Here is a 21,183-nt window from a genome sequence, read left to right as displayed (position 1 = left end):
GAAATGAACTATCGACAACTGTATCAACATGGATGTCCTTAAATGCATCATGCTAAGTTAAAGAAGCCAGACTCAAAAAGCTATGTGCTATATGATTCCATTTATAAGACATTCTGGAAAGGTAAAACTTGAGGGACAGAAAACAAATTAGTGTTTGTAAGGGTGTATGGTCAGGAGAGGGGGTTAATTGCAAAAGGAAATATGAAAGAACTTTGCATGGATGATGGAAATGTTTTATATTTTGATTGGAGTTGTGGCTATAAAATTACATATAGTTACTAAAATTCTTCTAACTGAACACTTAAGCATACATTTTTATTGTAAATCACACCTCAACAAACTTGATTTTAAAACGTGAAATGCACAAGCTTCTAACAAAAATAATATGAAAAAATTATATAACCTTGAAACAAATGGTTTATTCAATTAATGGCAATAAGACAACTGGCTAATATAAGCATCTGAAAAGCAAAGTTATACTCTACCTCATAGCCTACATGAATAAATCCCTGATGGATTAAAGATGTAAATGTAAAAAATCAAATCAAATAAGTACTAGAAAAATATATACAGGAACATGCATATAAATCAGAGGTGGGAAAGGCTTTCTATACATAAAAAGTAAAGGAAGGTTTGACTGTATAAAAAAGAAAAAACTTTTTCTACATCATTAATCACCTTAAGTACAATACAAAGGAAAATATGGATGACCAACCAAAGGATTAATATCTGATAAATAAATAGCTTTACAAACCACCAAAAAATGAATACCACAGGGAAAAAATGGACAAGGAACAAGAATTTCATAAAAGAATTCAAGGCAACTAACTTATGAAAAAATATAAAACCTGATAGGTGAGATAAGATACCCTTTTCTCATCTATCGACCTGGCAAGAATTTTTAAATTAGATGACATCATGTCAGTGGCCAAACAACCCTTTGGAAATACTGCTGGCCAAAAAAAAAAAAAAAAAAAAAAAAAAAAACAACATACTGCTGGTAGGTATATAAATCGGCACAACTTGGTTGTAATCTAAGCTGCTTATAACAAATTTAAGTTTGTGCATTACAATGTCTTGGTTTCCTTAACATGAAAGAATCATAGCCTATATATGTAACTTGAGTGTTTTCCCTAACAGCATATGTTATATATTTTTATACATCAGTGGAATAGATCTAGCTCATTTTCTTTAACTGCTGCATAATATTTCATTGAATGAATGCACCATAACTTATTGGCCACATTCCTTAATGGATATTTAACTTGTACAACTTTTCTTGATGACAATTTACTAATACAGGTTGAATATTGTTTATCTGAAATGCTTGAGACCAGAAGTGTTTTGGATTTTGGAATATCTGCATTATATACTTATTGGTTAAGCATCCCTGATCCAAAAATCTGAAATGCTCTAACCAGCATTTCCTTTGAGTGTCATGTTGGCACTCAAAAAAAATTTGGAATTTGGAGTATTTTGGATTTTCAGATTAGGGGTACTGAACTTATATCAATCAAAGACTTTAAAATATATACCCTAAAGTATATACATAAAATATATACTTTAAAATATATAGCAGGAAAGCAGCCAGAGACAATATATAAATGAATGCACATGGCTGTGTTCCAACAAAACTTTATGGACACTGAACTCTAAATCTCATATAATTTTTACATGCCACAAAACAGTATTCTTCTTTAGATTTTTTTCAACTATTTAAAGATATAAAAGCCGTCTTAGGTCAAAGGCTTTACAAAAACAAGTGTCAAGCAGGATTTGGCCCATGGTCTGTAGTTTGCATAAAAATTCTGGGAAGAAGGTAGTGGTGGCAGCATAGTTTTTGAATCTCCCTAAATGTGACACACATGCACACACACACACCCCTGGGAAAGATAAATAGGCCAAGCAGGAAAGCAAAACCAAAATCCACCAACACAATCTGCAACAAAACTAGATGAAAATAATTCCCCCATGAACACCAAAATAAGAGTGGGTGGGGACAAACTAGATAAGCTCCAAGACCAAGATGGTATCAGCTGTGGAAGAGTATATAGAGGGAATTAGTATGGCAGCCAATAGATCTACAAATTCTAAAATAACTCAAACTTCAGCAAGCTAATTTATGAATAACAACTGAGAATGGGAATGGTTTGCACCTCCAAACAGTGATTGAAAGCAAGAAGTCCATGGTCTACCCTGAGAGCAGCCTGGTCCCCCATGAACTCTCAACACTAACTCTCCAAAGCTCCTTTCCAGGACAAAGCTTTACTCTGAGAAGAAAACTGGTGGAATAAACTCCAAACTGGCCAGGATAGGGGCAAGAGAGACAAAAAAAAAAAGAAAAAAAGAAAAAAAAAAGAAATCCCAGATAAAAGTACAGGAGGGAGATAGACAGGGCCAGGAGATTTCAGAGTGTAATGCACCATAATTTTTAACAATTCTCAAAAACAATAGAAGATGGTGCTCTATAGCCATGAAATTAGGGGAAAAAAAACTAATCTAAATCAAGCCTCCTTATAAAAAGTTCAGGAAATGAATTTAATGTAAAAATGAGCAACAAAATAATATCCTCACAGAATTAAAACATGCCAGAAAGATATATCCACAAAACAGATAGAAACTATAATCTAATATTTCAGAGCTAGCTGAAGTATATTGAGAAAAAGTTATATGATATGAAAGAAATGTAAACAATATGTTAGAATATATAAAAAGTCAGAATAAGAACAACTCAGAAATGAGATGACAAAATTCAATAAAGAATTAAATGTAAATTCTTAAAAATTATTATGGGTATATAATAGTTGTATATCTTTATAGGATACATGTGATATAGACATACAATGTGACTAAAGCAAATCAGTAAAAAAAATAATCATTTCAGAAATAAAGACTAACTAGCAGGAACACAGGGGCAAATAAACATAACAGATAATCAGATACTACCTTAAGAGAAATAAAAGAGAAGGATTTTTTTTAATCAAAAAAATGAAGGTGGGCCGGGCGCGGTGGCTCACGCCTGTAATCCTAGCTCTCTGGGAGGCTGAGGCGGGCGGATTGCTCAAGGTCAGGAGTTCGAAACCAGCCTGAGCAAGAGCAAGACCCCGTCTCTACTATAAATAGAAAGAAATTAATTGGCCAACTAATATATATACAAAAAATTAGCCGGGCATGGTGGCGAATGCCTGTAGTCCCAGCTACTTGGGAGGCTGAGGCAGGAGGATTGCTTGAGCCGGGAGTTTGAGGTTGCTGTGAGCTAGGCTGACGCCATGGCACTCACTCTAGCCTGGGCAACAAAGCGAGACTCTGTCTCAAAAAAAAAAAAAAAAATGAAGGTGGATGAAAATTATTCAAGAGGATGTAACAGGTAAAGAAAACAAGGAAACCGAATAACTAAAGTCTATAAGTAAAGAATTTTTTACTTAAATTAAAAAAAAAAAAATAGGCCGGGCGCGGTGGCTCACACTTGTAATCCTAGCACTCTGAGAGGCCGAGGCGGGCGGATTGCTCAAGGTCAGGAGTTCAAAACCAGCCTGAGCGAGACCCCGTCTCTACTATAAAAAAAAAATAGAAAGAAATTAATTGGCCAACTAATATATATATATATAAAAAAAATTAGCCGGGCATGGTGGCACGTGCCTGTAGTCCCAGCTACTCGGGAGGCTGAGGCAGGAGGATTGCTTGAGCCCAGGAGTTTGAGGTTGCTGTGAGCTAGGCTGACGCCACGGCACTCACTCTAGCCTGGGCAACAAAGCGAGACTCTGTCTCAAAAAAAAAAAAAAAATAGATCTGAAAGTTTATACTGAAAGGGCACATCATATACCTCAGAAAATTAACCCAGAATGACCAACAACAGCAAGACATATTCTGGTAGAATTATTGGACTTTGAAGAAAAAAGTCTTTTGATAACCAGGCAAAAATACCAAGTGTTTTTTTTTTTGATGCAGAAAGAAAAGTATATTGTCAACCAACTTTGACAACATTTTATGCCAGAAGAAAATGGAGGACACATTTAAGATACCCACGGCAGGACATATGAGCCATGGATTTTATATCTTGCCAAAATGAGTTTCAATTATAAATACAGCAAATATCATCAATGTGTAAATAATTCAGAAAATGCTGGTCCCATGATTCCTTCCTGAGAAAACCTTTAGATCTTTAAACAACCGAAATGACTGGAGCAACATCAACATGAAGACTGACAGTGAGCATCAAATACATGTCCACAAATAGAAGTTAAGAGTAAATGAGGGCTCTGTATGAGGGCACCAACAATGGAGATACTGGCCAACTTTTAAAATGGGGAGCAAATGGAGAGAGCATAAGAAAAGTTGCTCTTTTCAATAATCATTAAACATTATTTTGTAATATATCAAAAGTTCAGAAATTTCTTTAGTTTCACCTGATTCTTTCTCTTCTGTTAAAATTAAATCAAATTTGATATGTTTTATTAAAACATATTATAGAATATGATTGGTTAAAAGTGTGGACTGGAAAAATCAAGATGCCTGGGTTCAGACCCTAGCTCTGCCACTTTTCAATTAAATTTCAGTTCTAGCTCTGCTATGTACTAGCAGTATAACCTTGAGCAAGTTACACATAAGCCCTCTGGTGTCTCGTTTTCTTCATCTGTATAATGGAGTTAATACATACCAATTCCAGGATGGGGACAAATTAATGAGGGCAGTGCTTGGAAAAAGTGCCTGGCATATAAGTAAAGGTTCAGTAACTATGAACTATTATTACTGTTGTTGTTGCTATTATTTCATTTATTAATACAAGTATTTCCATTTCTCTATGATGTTCATATAACTTTAAAGATAGTTATATCTGGATGATAGGATTAAGAGTGATTTAAGTCTTTCTCTTTTGATTATCTGTACTTCTAATTTTTCTACAATAAATACATATTGCTTTTAAAGGAAAAAATATTTTAATTAAAAAAATATATTCTGGAAATTATACTTTTGTTGGTTTCTGATCATTAGACCTAATGCTTAGCTGTGTTGGACAAGAAAAAGGCAATTTGTTTTAATGAGGTGAACACTGCAGCAGAAATAGCTTCTAAAAATACATTAATCTTTCTAATTGCCATTTTTCATTCCTAAAATTTGAATTACTTTCATTTTCACCTTTTATCAGCAGCATGGCCTTTTCCTGAGCACTGCTTCAGTAAAGATGTCCATGTAAGGTAAAAGAAACAGACGCAATGGCTCTGACCTATTATTCAGTTTTGTGAATTATATGCCAGTCTAATTTTAAAATCACTTGTAGAAGAAATAAATTAACCCACAAAATTACCAGTCCATAATTTAATCTTTAATGCCAATCTTTTTAAACAAGGTAATCAACAATAAAATGGCCAAAGATGAAAAACATCATAGATAAAAAAAATCAGTTTTTCATAGGTTAACACAATTGGCTTTTGGTTATTAGTTATCTAAGCCTAGAGAAACAGCATGTTATATAGGCATATATATATATATATATATATATATATATATATATATGAACAAAACAGGTATATTTCTATTAGACTACCTGATATAGAAGATAGTGTGGTATAGATGGATAGCATGAATGACAAATAATACAAATATATTTTATTTGAAATAAACAAAAATGCTTAATGGATCACTTGGAAACAAACTCTTGCTTGACTGTATTACTGAGCAAAAACAAAGTTTAAGCAGAAACATCCTTCTTTTTTGATATGTATTTGGAGATAGGTAAGAAGACTCTACTTGTTTTTTTAAAAAACTGACCTTCCCTTAAGGCCTGGTCATAGAGTGTAAACAATGTAAATGAATCCACCATTACCAGCTGTCATATCATATCTATGTCACCTGTATATTCTGAGATCACACAATACCTGCCAATATACCTGGGAAGGGTTGCTATATCACAGTTACACTTGAGTTCTTGGCAGGCAGGACTGAGGAAGAGTAATTTGGAACAAGTTTTACATCTATTTAGAAGAAATCACTAGTATTCCCTTAAATAACAGGTTACAATAGAAAGATACTGCCTGGAAGTTATCCTTTTCACTTTGGTTCATTTTTAGTTTTTGTTTGTGATCTATATAGTTGTTTGATTCACTTGCTTATAGCACAATCCCGCCACAAAGCATTAAAGCACAAGATACTTATTCCTTCAACACCTGCATTTTTCAAGTTTTATACTTTACTATATCCACAGTATGTTAGTAGTTCTTAAATGTTTAAAAAAAATAAATGGGTAAAACTCTTCTAAAAATGCAGATGTCTATAACTACAATGGTACTAGATGGGAAGAAGACAATGAGGGAAGGGAAGAAAGCAAACATGTTCATGTGCAGGGAATGTGGTTCAAGTCTTTGGATTTAAAAACAAGTTCCCCAGAGAAGCTGGCTATAATGGAATTTCCAGAAAACTTCCTCCCCGCTCCCCCCCACCCTGACACCCCACAAAAGGACCTGAAAAGTCCCAATCCAAACTTTGGAAAACTAAAGTTATAAGATGCTAATAAATGATGATCAAAGCTTTTATATTTTAAAGAAACAAATTCAGTAGTATAATCAAACATCAAGTCTCAATTTAAGATTACTTTCAAGATTTGACTAAGATATTTCCCATAGTGAATTGTCTATAGAAGTGAAGTGGGTTTTGTGTGCCTAAGCCATTTTGTATACAAGTCCACCTATTTGATGCCCCAGTCCTCTTCAGATTAACATTCAAAACAGAAAGTTGTACAGTATGAATTGTAGATCCCATGCCTTAAAAATCACTGTAGCTTAAAAAAAGAACAAGTTGAATGTGGTGTGGAGAGGACTAACTTGGTGCCTTTTGAGGTGGCTATTAATCCAACTGTTCACTTAAAAATATTGAGAAATAAAGGGAAAGGATTAAAGATGCATCTTGTCTTTTTAGCAGAAACTGAATTTCAGAACAACCAAAGAGTCCAGTTGATGACTGAAAGCAGTGCTTTATAGAACAGTGCCACTTTATAAATGTAGATGAAATGATAGAACGAAAACAATTGTCATTTTATACCCCCTAAGAAAATGATTGATTCAGGCAGGGATATCTACTGATACAAGAAGCATTAGCTGAAGAGTTGACAGGGTGCTGGCATAATACCACATATTAGCTTCAGATGGCAAGGGATGGAAATAAATGCAGATGGCAGGAAGGGACATGCTGCTACCACCTTAAATACAGTGCTCAATCTCAGCCTCACCAATGTTGGGACAACTGGATAACATCTATCTCCTACCAATTGGGACAGTTGGAAACATTTGAATATGGACTGCGTATTAGATGATATTAAGGAATTAATAATTTTTAAAGCACAGTAATGCTATTTTGGCCATGTAGGGAAGCATTCTTAGTTTCTTAGTTTTTAAAGATACATACTGAAGTAAAAAATAATGAGCAGTATTTGAAGGTCAACTCCAAATTTTAAAAACTGTTTTCTGATCAGGAATGTAAAACTGGCACAATGTTGAAACATATAACTAGTTTCCAAGAAGTGGTGGAATAATAGATAAATTTTATGGATAAAACAAATTCAGATAGAAGAGAAGCAATTCCCTCTGCAACTCCCCTTCTCCAACTCCACCTCCCAATATGGCCAGCAGCCCAACTAGTCACAAGGAAAAGGCAAATAGCAAAGCAACAGGGAAAAAAATGCAGTTGGCCAAAACGTTACTACAGTGATGAACAAAACATCATCAAAACACTAGAAACCTTAAGGAAAACTATACTGAAGATTTAACTTATTTGTGGCCACACCTAAATAAGTTTTTTTCTTAAAAAAAAAAAACCACTATTAATGGTGCAGTGTGGAAGAGGAGAATGTTTTAAAATGACATGGATTAACTCTTTGGATTAGAAGTTGGTAACTTTGGGCTATATGGGTTCTAGTTTAGGTTTTGTAGTTACCTCTCTATGTAATAGTCCTTGAGAAACTTCCCTGTGGCCCCTAATGTCCTCACCTCTAAAGTGAAGGACTTGGATGACAATCTAGAGTTTTTAAAATTTATAATTAAAGGGAAATAATTAAATATATAAACATCCACCTCCTTAGATGAGCTCTAAGGGTGGGCTTGTTCTATAATTTGATGATTCTAATAGTAAAAGGTTAGTTTTTCTGCTGCATATGCAATTCAATTTGTGAGAATTATGGCCATGTAAAGAAAGTTGATTATCCATTTGGTTAAAAGCAGACATAAAAATTTGTTCTCTTACCCTTTCTCCTATCTGGCATTTTTATTATACTTTTAGTTTTAAAAAACTGATTTTGTTTAATGGTCTGCAACTACCAAAACAAAACACCTTATGCTTTTAGTGGTCCATCTTGTCAGTATATCCACCTCACCAAATTACAGAATTATCTGACTCATTGGGATGAAAACAACATATTATCCTCTATATAGCAAATTGAATAAAAGCAATTTTCCCATCTCTGAGAAAGATAATTGATCTGATTTTGCTGTCAACGTTCCCATCATTCACTCTATTACCCAGACTTGAAAACTTGAAATTATTTGTTACTCTCTCCACCTTTCATCACCCACACAGAGTCACCAAGTCATAATGAGTTAGTTTCCATTAATAACATCTCTTACGTCAATCTCCTCTGCTACCCACCTAAGTTCAAGTCCTTATTATCTCTCAGACCTGGATGACTACAATATTCTCTTTTTCCCTTAATGACTTGTACAGGGTTACTTTTATTATAAAAGTAATATATGCTCATTATAGGCAATTTGGAAATTTCAGAAAGGTAGATAGAAAATAATATCAGTTACCCACAATCCCTCTGCCTAGAAATGATCATTCCGACCCAATTCTTTCCATTGTTCTATGTATATGTTAATGCATTTTTATAAAACATTGGGATTGTAATATACTACACATTTATGATCTGTTTCTTACTCTTATATCATAAGTATTTTGTTATGAAATTAAGTACTTTGGAAATCTAACTTTTCTAAACTAATTCTTGATTATTGATGTTTCATTGGTTTCTAATTTTTCATGCTAGAAACAAATGCTGCATTGATCATGTTTGTGTCATTATTGGATTATTTCCTTAAAATCAATACCTAAAAGTATAATTACAGGTTCAAAGATTCTTGCTACATTGGACCTAGTTGCCCTCCAGAAAAGAAATATATCATTTTACAGGCCCCAACAGCAGTGCATGAAAAGTGCAAGGTCCCTACTCACTTGTAAAACCATGGATATTATCACTTTTTATAAATCTATTAGGCTGGAAATTTCTATCTCATCAATGTTTTGGTTGGCATATCTGATATATATTAGCGAGTCCAAACACATTTACACAGATTTGGACATTTATGCCATGGCATTTTAACTAGTCTCCATGCTGCTAAGAGAGGAAGCAAACTCAAATGCCTTTCAAGGGTCTGGCATTTAAGTCAATGTGCGAAACCATAGTGGGAACTGACAATGGCAGGGCCTGAGATAAATTGGAGAGTACACACCCTGCGTAAGATTCCAAATTGAAAGATTTTAATTATATCCCACTGGCCAAACAAAACATTGAATGGGGCAAATTCAGATCTACGTTCCCAGTTTGCTACCATGCTAGTGCCTCCCCTCTATAATCTATTCCCTCCAGATTATCCGACTGATATTCCTAATACCTTCCCATTTAAAGCTAGTCATAATGTGACCCCAAATCTTTTTCTGAGAAATACTCTACCCCAACCCTTTACTGCTGTCATCGGACCTCTTAGAAGATGATGAAGTTCCTGACAACAAGCATTCTATAGTACAGGCGTCCTCAAACTACGGCCCATGGGCCACATGCAGGTGTTTTTGCTCGTTTGTTTTTTTTACTTCAAAATAAGATATGTGCAGTGTGCATAGGAATTTGTTCATAGTTTTTTTAAACTATAGTCCGGCCCTCCAACGGTCTGAGGGACAGTGAACTGGCCCCCTGTTTAAAAAGTTTGAGGATCCCTGCTATAAGTACAAGAAGCAATGCAGCATGGTAAAAAGAGTGAGAGAACTCTGGCATCAGATAGTCCTGGGTTAAATCCTACCTTATCACCATCTAGTTGTGTGACTGCAGCTAAGTTACTTAACCTCACTGAGGCTCCATTTCTTCATCTGTAAAATGGTACTAACAAGCAACTACTCCATAGGGTGGTTATGAGGATTCAATATGGTAAGATAAGCAAAGCACTTAATACACTGCCTGGCACATAGTAAACTTTCAATAACTGGTTAGGATTGTTGGAGTACTTGCACAATTCCCAACCTCCAACTCTATCACAGCTGGTTAAATGAAGAAAGAGACATGGATAATTCTAAAGAAACTATCTATATCAGTGATTTTCAAAGTGTGGCCCACAGACTATCTTATCAGGACAGGAATCATCTGTGAGCTCCTGTTAAATATGCAGATTACTAGAACTTGTCTCAGATCTGCCTAATCAGAATTTCTGCAGGTAGGGCCCAGAAATCTATATTTCTTACAAGCATGCCAGTTGATTGTGACCCAACTAAAGTTGAAGAACCACTGGCTGCCAAACTCACCACAGACTGTACATGACAGGTACGATCTCCCCCTTAGGCACCTGACTTCCTGACCTACCTGCCTAGTGGTGCCCTATCCCACAAAGCCTGGTAGAGTTACCCCTTCCCTATGAAGATAACTTGGTGAAAAAGTGATCCAGAATAATTCTCCTCTGATAGCATATCAGCCTCCTTGCCTTCCTTCCCTAGCCAAGTATCATCAGTGCCATTGTGACTCACCCACTATTACAAGAATTATTTGGGGATTAAAGATAAAAAGAAATTATTAGCAATAGTAACACTACTTGCTAACACTTATTAAGCACTTATACAATATGCCAGGCATGCTAAGTGATTTCTGTTAATTATTGTGTATTAAAATTGAATATATATAACACTATGAGGCAGGTGCTATTGTTATCTCCACTTTACAAATGGGAAAACTGAGTCACACAGAGACTAAGGACGTTACCCAGTGTCAAAAAGATGGTAAATGACATAGCAGAGATTTGAATCCAGACAATCTGACTCCACAGCTCAGGCTATTATCTACTATGCTGTACTACTTCCCTAAATTAACTGCCTTATGCCTGATATTACTAATTTAAAAAATATGCAATGATATTGATATTTATTTCATTTAGTGTCTTTATTATTTTATTAGGATAAATGTATTTATCTTATAAACATCAAACCCTTTTGCTTTCATAATGTCTTAAGTTTTCTAGCCACAAATCTAGCATGCGCATCTGTAGGAAATCAACTATAACAGTTGAGGTAGGTCTGCTCTTCTTCCATGTCTTTGGAGTCCAGCTTGCCAAGCAATAGCATGAATAAAATGCATTCAAATTGCTTACCCTACCTTTATATTTCTCCACATCCAGTTTAAAAAATTATCCAGGAAAATTATTATTAGGCTAGCTTCATATAGGAGGTTTACCCACCCATACACATGTTTTGATAAAACATGTCCCCTAAACCAGAGGGAGAATGAAGCCTGGGGATAGTATTCTGGGGACTTCTTAGCTAGTATGCTTTGCCTGAGATGTAATATTTAAAATTAGCTCTTCTTTAATCTTTTAGATAAATTTAGTTTAAAAGAACCAAGCTTAAAATGCCACAACATGGATGAACCTTAAAAACATGCTAAGTGAAGTCAGCCAGACACAAAAGGACCAACAGTGTATGATTCTACATACATGAAGTACTTAGAATAAGCAAATCCATAGAGACAGAAAGTAAAATAGAAGCTTATCGGGATGGGGGAGGGAGGATAGGGAGTTACTGTTTAATAGGCAGATTTTCTATTTGGAATGATGAAAAAGTTCTGGAAATAGTGGTGATGGTTCCCAAACATTATAAATGTACTTAATGTCACGGAACTGTACACTTAAAATGGTTAAGATGGTAAATTTTATGTTATTTATTTTTTATCACAATTTTTAAAAATCCCATAGCCTCCAAAAAAATAACCAATTTCAAACTCTATGAAGTTAGTGCTTACCAAGGTATCATCATTCTGGTCTCCAAACATTTCTTTAAAAATCTTGCCAGGATCAGGAATTGGAGGGAATATAATGATCTTGAGCCTTTAAGAAAGCAGAGACATTCTGGTTGTAATCTTCTAGTCCATAGGAGCATCCTACTTAAATACAATTATATTAAAAGGTGTGGACAAAAGACATGGTATGCAAGTCATCTTGAGTGACAAAGCAGTTGTGAAGAAATCTCTAAAATAGGCTAGGGGAAAAAAATCAATGTTCTAAATGTATATCAAGTTTAGGGGGAACAACGGGGCCATCATCAGGATAACCAAATTACTTATACTTACTTATACCCTATCATGTAAATAATAGTGTTATACTTTTAATACATCAGATGGGCACTCGCTGTGTATAATTTTGAAAAAAGTTCTAAGAACAAGGTATATGCTTCTTTAATTTGTCTTTTCTCTTCTTACTTCTCTCCTATTTTTGAATCTTATAGCACTCTTTGGTGGGTCTGCCTCATCACCCAGGGTGTGCCCCAGGCTTTGGTCTTGTCCTTGTCTCTATCTCACATGCTTTATGAGCACTCTCTTCCGGTCTTAGGGCTTTAAATCCATTGACATGGCCGAGACTCCCAAAATTAGATCTCCAGCCCAGACATCTCCCTTAAACTCCAGATTTGTGTATACAATTGCCTATTTAACATCTCTACTTGGATACCTAATAGGCATCTCAAACTTAATGTGTAAAACTGAAGTCCTCACCTTTCCTTTAGACCTAGCTTTCCTCACAATCTTCTCTGTCTCAGTAAATGGCACGGGCATTCACTCAGTAGCTCAAGCCTAAAGTCTAAGAGGTATCCCTGAATCCTCAATTTCCCTCATATGTCCACAGACAAGCAGTTATCAGGAAGTCCTTTCAATCCTACTTTCAAAATATATCCCATGTTTGACCACTTCTTACTACCTCTATTGCTCACTCCCAAGTAGAGGCTACTCTCATCTTTCTTCCAAAACACTACAATGCTTCCTAACTAATCTTATTTCCATTCTTGCCCATCTCGATTCTTCACTCAGTAACTACAGTGATCTTTTATGACAGTAAATCAGATCACATCCCTCCCTGGCTTAAAACTCTCTGATGTTCCTCTATCATTCTTAGAATAAAATCTCAATTCCTTGCCATGATGTATGTGATTGCTTGGCCAACCTCTCCAGCCTTACCTCCTGCCACCCTCCTCCCCCTTGCACACTCTAGTCCAGCCAGACACAACAAGTTCATTCCAGCCTCAGGGCCTTTGCACTTGCTGGTCTTCTGGCCTGGAGTGCTCTTTCCTAGAATATCTGAATGGCTCCTTCCTTTACTTTGTTTGAGTTTCTCCTCAAATGTCACTTTCACAGAGAGGTGTCCCCCAGCCAACCTATATAAAATGCGCATCCTATCACTTCCCATCCCTCTCCCACCGACTTCTCACTCTATGTGTGTGTGTGTGTGTGTGTGTGTGTGTGTGTGTGTGTGTGTATCCCCTACTAGAATGTAGACAGGGACTTTGTTCTGTTCACTGCTATAACCCCAGTATTTAGATAGTGCCTAGCATATAAATAGACAATATGTGTATGTTGAATGAATGTTGAAATAATGATAAAATATCAGTTCTGGACCCAGTTTAATAACATTATTCCAACCTTAGGTATTTATTGCAAGAGCAAGTAACAGTCCCTATAGTGAGACAGAGAAAATAAAACATCCTCAAGGAATAAGTAAGTACCATATTTGATGAAGTTCTCTTCCCTACAGCATTAGGTAGCAGTCTGCTTTACATTAATACCACACAGGTCATTTCATTAGTAATTGTCTCCATTTCTAAAACTTCATTCCAAGAGTTACTGACTAACTGTTGATAAATTAGGCATTTGAAAGAGTATAGTGAACATAGGGCTTATTCAACAATCCTAAACCCATGCAAAAGGAGCAATGCTTGAGCAGAGCCCTAGGAAACTAATCCAATACTTTCCTCACTGGAAAATGGGCAAAATAATACTTCTTTGCTATGTCATGCTACCAAAAGCCATTTATGGCCAAAATGCTTAAATACATAGGGCAAACATAAAAAACCAGCACAAAGAGTAATAACCACAGCAACCAGCCTAGCAGAAACCGTAAAACCTGCCTGGACAGTGGCCTTACCTTTTTAGGTAAAGCAGAAGGACTATGATTGCACCTGCAACGATGACTGGAATGATGAGTAGCATGGTTATGTAGAATGTGGGATTGGGCTTCTCACCTGGCAAATGGAAAACAAATAGAAAGACATGAGAAATAAACCCTTTTAGTAATAAACCAAACAACAATTCCATTAGCTAGTGAGATCACAAATATTTCTCCTCCCTACCCCAATCTATTTTCCAAAACTCTTCATACATCTTATCTTCTCTTAATAGCTAAAAAAAAAAACCCCAAAAAGTCCTATTCTGGTGCCTGAAATTCCCTGAATGAGCAAACACCTTAAAGATTATCTGAAATCAGAATCTCTTTAATTAGTTTTAGATACTATTAACAATGATGTTATAGTTAGTAAATGTGTCATCTCATTAATAGTGACTATCTTTTCTTAATGGTTACTTACTACTATTAAATACCAAAAATAATCCTAACAATAACCACTGCTACTACTACTCTTAAATGAGCACCTACTATATATCTGATACCATATGAGGTGCTTTTACATACTTATATCTATGCTATCGACAGTATTATCTCCCATTTATACAGATGAGAAGGATAAGACTCAGAAAAGTTTAATAAATCATTCAGAAGCATTTAGCAAATGACAGAGTCAGGCCTAAAATACAGCACTGTCCAATTCCAAAGCCTGCTTTGTTACACCTAACACATAGAATGTCATTTATCTATTTATACATTCATTTTTCCTACTAGGGCATGAACATCTAGAAAGCATCATCAGGGCCTAGCACCATGGTTTTAGGCGGCTACCAAGATGACTCCAAATGATTCCTGTCCCCTGATATTCACACCCTTGGGCAATCCCCTTCCCTTGAGCGTAGGCTGGACTAATGGACTCATTTCTAAATAACAGAACAGCTGCAGTAATGGGATATCATTTCCGAGGTTAGGTTATAAAACACCTGACCTTATAAAAATGGTTTTATAAAAAAGTTTTTTCCATATTGGGTGTTCTCTCATATACTCTTTCTTGCTCAGATTACTCACTTGGGTAAGCCAGCTCCTCCATGTCACGAGGTAGCCCTGTGGGGAAGTCCAAGTGGCAAGGAACTAAGGGAAGCCTCTGTCCTAGTTTTCTAGGGGTGTTGTAACAAATTACCACAGACTGGGTGGTTTAAAACAAGAGAAGTTTATTCTCTCATGGTTCTGGAGGCTAGAAATCCAAAATCAAGGTGTTGTCAGGGCCATGCTCCCTCTGAAGGCTCTAGAGAAGAATCCCTTCTTGCCTCTTCCTAGCATCTGCTGGTTCCCATGAGTTTTTCTTGGTTTTAGCTGCATCACTCCAGTCTCTGCCTCTGTCTTCACATGGCCTCTTCCCCGTGTGTCTATGTGTTACTCTATGTCTCTGTGTATCCTCTCCTCTTCTTATAAGGATACTAGTCATTAGATTGAGGGTCTACTCTAATCTAGTATGACCTCATCTTAACTTGATTATATCTATAAAACCCCTATTTCCAAAATAAGATCACATTCACAGGTATTGAGGGTTAGGACTTGCAACATATCTTTTTGGGAGACACAATTCAATGCCCCACAGCCTCCATCCAGCAACCAGTGAGGAAATAAATTTTCTAACAACTACATGAGTGAGCTTGGAAGTGGATTCTGTAGCCCTAGACAAGTCTTCAAATGAGAGTACAGTCCTAGTTGCAGCTTGACTACAACCTTATGAGACCTCTAGCTAAGCTGTGGCTAGATTCCTGACCCACAGACACCATGAGATGGTAAATGTGTATTGGTTTAAACTGCTTAACTTTGGAGTAATTTGTTATGCAACAATAAATAAACTAATACAGCAGGCCCGGTACATAACTTGTTCAGCCTCTCAATTAATAGGAAATTAACTACCTCAACAACCTGTCTCTCTGACTCTTAGACAGCTGTTTAAAAAAGTCGCCGGGTGCGGTGGCTCACGCCTGTAATCCTAGCTCTCTGGGAGGCCGAGGCGGGCGGATTGCTCGAGGTCAGGAGTTCGAAACCAGCCTGAGCAAGAGCAAGACCCCGTCTCTACTATAAATAGAAAGAAATTAATTGGCCAACTAATATATATAGAAAAAATTAGCCAGGCATGGTGACGCATGCCTGTAGTCCCAGCTACTCAGGAGGCTGAGGCAGCAGGATTGCTTGAGCCCAGGAGTTGGAGGTTGCTATGAGCTAGTCTGACGCCACGGCACTCACTCTAGCCTAGGCAACAAAGCGAGACTCTGTCTCAAAAAAAAAAAAAAGTTTTCAAGTTCGTTCTATATATTGCTACCTGGAGCCACAAAAAGGAAAGCCTATTCCCTCTTCTATTTGATAATATCTCAAATATTAGAATTCAGCAATCATGACTCCTCAAGGTTACTTCATCAATTGTTCCTCACCAAGTTTTAAGATTTTTCAACATCCTGACTACCCTTTCCATTCTGCCAATGCATCTACTTCAATGTAGTGCTCAGTATGGAATTACCGCACACTTCAAATGTGGCCAGACTACCATACCCGCCCCTGTGCCCCAGCTTCCTGGCAGCATTCTCTTGTTCTGAGAGTAGCACTATCACTGCTATTTAAGACTGTCTATGTCTTTTAGGAATATTTAAGGTTCCCATGTGGAGTCACATTGAGCTTAAAATCAAATAAAGCCTTATATACCACACCACCATATGCATATCCATAAAATGTAGGTCTTTAGAATCTTGTACTTGAGTCTGCCTTGTTCAGCCTTTTGATTAATAAATGATGTTTTTTTTTCAAACCTAGATACAGGCTTATCTCTATTAAATGCCATCAAAGTCATTGATCTACTCTTAATTCTATCAATCAGCACATAGGACAGTCCTCTAGCATTGTACAACCTGCAGATTTGATTATGCCTGCCTTCTATATTTTTGTTCATGTTGTTAATATAAAGGTAGAGATGGGACAGAGGAGAAGATAACACCATTTGGATTGTGGTTTCACCGAGCTGTATATTGTAAATTAACCCTGAGTGATTTGACAGTGATTAAAAAGAAAATAAATTTTAACTGTAAATACTCTCTGGCTGACATCAAGAAAGCATGATAATCCCTTTTCCCAGTCTATTTTCTGCTTTAGCTTAGTTCCCATACATCAATGATTTAAATTTTAATGAAATCCTCTTCTCTTACCTATACTCATCGCTTGACTCCAATTACTCCAGAGTTTGTCATCCTCATAGCATAACTTATTTGTTTTGACTCTTATTCTGACTGTGTTGAAAGTATCAGGAAGAACACCAGGGACCATGAAACAAATCATATCCTTAGATATAAAATAAAAATACACAAGGAATATTATCAGTTCATTCTTTCTCTTTGCTATTAAATCATAATATAGTTATCTGCCAAATTCTGTATATGATTAATACTTGGACTGCAATTCAAATTATCTGACTTTGACTCCTGAAAAACAGTTGGCAAAGTACTTTGTTTTTCCCAAAGCAGCTCAAATTTACACTATGCTTGCCCTGCCCCACCCCCAATTACTCTGAATAAGTCCAAATAGCTAACGTTGAATTTACTGACCTCCTCGTTTCTCTCAAATTCTAAGTTCTGACATCTAGCCTCTTCAACCTGGAAAATAAAAAACAAAATGAACAAGTCCCAAATTTTAAAAAACACATTTTATATCATTTAGCCGTTTCTAACAAACTTTCCTTTTATCCTGTTAAAAGGGGGCCAGGTACAGTGAAAAAGCATTGGCCTTTTTAATAAGTGGTGCCAAGTCAATTACATATCCATATGGGAAAAAAAGAATCTTGACCCCTTCCTCACACTATTCATAAAATCAATTCCAGATATATTGTAGATATAAATGAAAAAGATAAAATAAGTGAACAAATATATAAATACAGCAAGCTTTCAGAGGAATATTTAAGAGAACATCTTCATGACTTTGAAGAAGGAAGATATTTCTTAAACAAGATTTTAAAAACTCACATTAACCATAAAGGAAAATTTTTTATAAAATCATCTATATTAAAATTTAAAACTTCTGTTTATCAAATTATACCCTATTAGGGAAATAAACAAACAGGCAATATGTAGAATGTGAGAACATATTTGCAACTTCTTTTTTTTTTTTTTTTGACAGAGTATCACTCTGTTGCCTGGGCTAGAGTACAGTGATGTCATCGTAGCTCGCTGCAACCTCAAACTCCTGGGCTCGAGTGATCCTCCTACCTCAGCCTCCTGAGTAGCTGGGACTACAGGTATGCACCACCACACCTGGCTAATTTTTTTAATTTTTCACAGAGACAGAGTCTTGCTATGTTGCTCAGGCTGGTCTCGAACTTCTGGGCTCAAGTGATCCTCCTGCCTCAGCTTTCCAGAGTACTGGTATTACAGGTGTGAGCCACTGTGCCCAGACTACATTAGCAATTTCTGACAAAGGGCTTGCATATATATTGTCCCCCTACAAATTAACCATTTCGAGACTACAGATGAATACACACAGTGACTTTAGCCCACAGCCGTGATATGACTTTTCTAATTTTTCATTTATCAAAATAAAATTGTGAACATTTAAAAATAATGTAATGACACTTGAATGTTTATAGCAGCACATTTCATAATTGCAAGGCTGTGGAAACAACCCAAGTGCCCATCAATCAAAGAATGGATTAATAAAACGTGGTATATGTATACCATGGAGTACTATTCAGCTCTCAGAAACAACGGTGATATAGCACATCTTATATTTTCCTGGTTAGAGCTGGAACACATACTACTAAGTGAAGTATGCCAAGAATGGAAAAACAAGCACCACATATACTCACCAGCAAACTGGTATTAACTGAGTAGCACCTAAGTGGACACATAGGTACTACAGTAATAGGGTATTGGGCAGGGGGGAGGGGGGAGGGGTGGGTATATACATACATAATGAGTGAGATGTGCACCATCTGGGGGATGGTCATGCTGGATACTCAGACTTGTGGGGGGAGGGGGGGAATGGACATTTATTGAAGCCTTAAAATCTGTACCCCCATAATATGCCGAAATAAAAAAAAATAATAATAATGTAATGAAAACATGTATGTATATGTTACCTATTCTGATTGGCAAGTAAAGCTGCCTGTAAAGTAAAACAAGCTTTCAGTGCTTTAAAGCTGTCCTCATCACACAAGAGCAAAACAAATCCTTCGTCAATGCACAGCACAAACTATCGTGCGGACTACGAGTGTCAGCTGTGGGCAAGGTTTCGCGGCCGGTGAGCGCTGTACTGAAGTGGTTTTAATAAGGAAAAGACAGACAACCCAACAGAAAAATTGGCAAAAAAAACTTGAACGTGTACTTCTCAAGAGGATATGCAAACTGCCAATTAACGTATTAAAAAGTGCTCTACTTCACTGGTCATCAGGGAAATGCAAATTCAATCCACAAGATAACAATACACACCCACCAGACAATACTAAGTGTTGGTGAGGATATAAAGCATCTAGAACTCTCAATTTCTGCTTAGTAGTGTAAACTGACACAACCATTTGGGAAAACTGCCTGTTATTATCTACTAGAGACAATTGTATGTAACCTTATGACCCATATGTGCCTCTATATGTGCCCAAGAGAAATGTATGCACATATGCACCAGGAGGCAAACATGAATGTTCATAAAAGCTCTATTCATAAAACTCCAAACTGTAAACTATCCAAATGTTCATCAATAGGAGAATGGATAAATAAAACATGGCATATTCACACAATGGAATGAATGCAATGAGAATGAACCATCTACAACTACAAGAAGCACTATTGGTGAATTTCATAAACACAACGTTGAGTGGAAGAAGGTAGACACACAAAAATGTTCATTCTGTATAATTCTATTTATAGAAACTTTTAGAAGTAGCAACAAAATGAATCCATAGGATTTAGACTAAATGGTTCCCACTAGAATTTGGGAAGAGATGAAAGGCCAACCAAATGACAAAGGGCCATTCTTCCAATATTTCATACAGGAGCAGAGCAAAAGCCACTCAGGGGGATGCTGTACTCTATTGCTGGCCATTTGGAATCACAGGCCTGCTGGGGAATCATAAGTGGCAACTACCACTTGAGGGATCAAGTTGCAAACTGATGTCCCTCCTCCCCTGGACCATCTCCCACATATATAAATTCCAAAGTCAGTAAATCAATGTGTAGATTTATGTCTCCAGGCTCTTGTTCAAATGTAAATCCTCTTGCATAGTATATCAGCTACTCAGGCACCTCTGAGAGAAGGAAAACAAAGGCACAGAGCCCCAAGTAGATAGTTTGCAGGGATGGGGGTGTGGTCAAAAACAAGTTGTTTTTTATTTCATGATTTTGTCATGAGCTACCTCTAACCACAGCCCCCATGTGATGGTACTGGTTCATGTTCCAGCTTACTTCCTTCCCCTTCTTAACTCCTCTTAACACTAGGCAAAATAATTCCCTGAATTATCTTGCAAAAAGGGGAAAAAAAAAGGTCTAACCAGCAGAACTCAAAATCAGTGAGCACACAAAGCTGATGACATTCTAGGAGAGGAAGCAGTTGGTGAACATCTGCTAGGAGAGTGAACATTAAACTCAAGTGTACAAACAAAGTTAATTTCAAATAGATTACAGTTTTGATTTACGTACATAACTTCCATAGTATATGTGTTCTCTTCGGTTCAGAAGTTTGTTTTTTTTTAAAAAAAGTAACTCCATTCAACAAGAACTTATTAAGTGATGATTATGTATCTGGTATTATACTAAGTATTCTCTAAGTTTAATACATGGTGACCAATAAACCATTGAAGTCATACTGACTTCAAAATCATACAACTACTTTGGCCTATAGAAAGTTACTTAACCTCTCTGAGCCTTAGTTTATCAATAAAATGTAGATTAAAGTAGTATCTATTTCATGGATTCTCATGAGCTACTGTATAAAAAGCACATAGAGGAATACCTTT

General features: G+C 36.4%; 1 protein-coding gene across 1 annotated transcript in view; it reads right to left on the bottom strand.

Annotated features, from left to right (window-relative positions):
* Positions 1–21,183, bottom strand: part of IL13RA1 (interleukin 13 receptor subunit alpha 1) — a 59,374-nt gene that overhangs the window by 4,198 nt on the left and 33,993 nt on the right. Inside the window, exons 7-10 of the mRNA XM_012739461.3 lie at positions 17,789–17,836; positions 17,393–17,525; positions 14,208–14,304; positions 12,038–12,122 (exon numbers count right to left, since the gene is read on the bottom strand). Coding sequence (XP_012594915.1) covers positions 12,038–12,122; positions 14,208–14,304; positions 17,393–17,525; positions 17,789–17,836 — 363 coding nt within the window. The remainder of the gene's footprint in view (positions 1–12,037; positions 12,123–14,207; positions 14,305–17,392; positions 17,526–17,788; positions 17,837–21,183) is intronic.

The sequence above is a fragment of the Microcebus murinus genome, chromosome X (genome assembly GCF_040939455.1).
Source record: "Microcebus murinus isolate Inina chromosome X, M.murinus_Inina_mat1.0, whole genome shotgun sequence".
Lineage (NCBI taxonomy): Eukaryota > Metazoa > Chordata > Mammalia > Primates > Cheirogaleidae > Microcebus > Microcebus murinus.
Note: the sequence above shows the minus strand (reverse complement) of the source record. Positions and strands in the feature narration are given on the sequence as shown.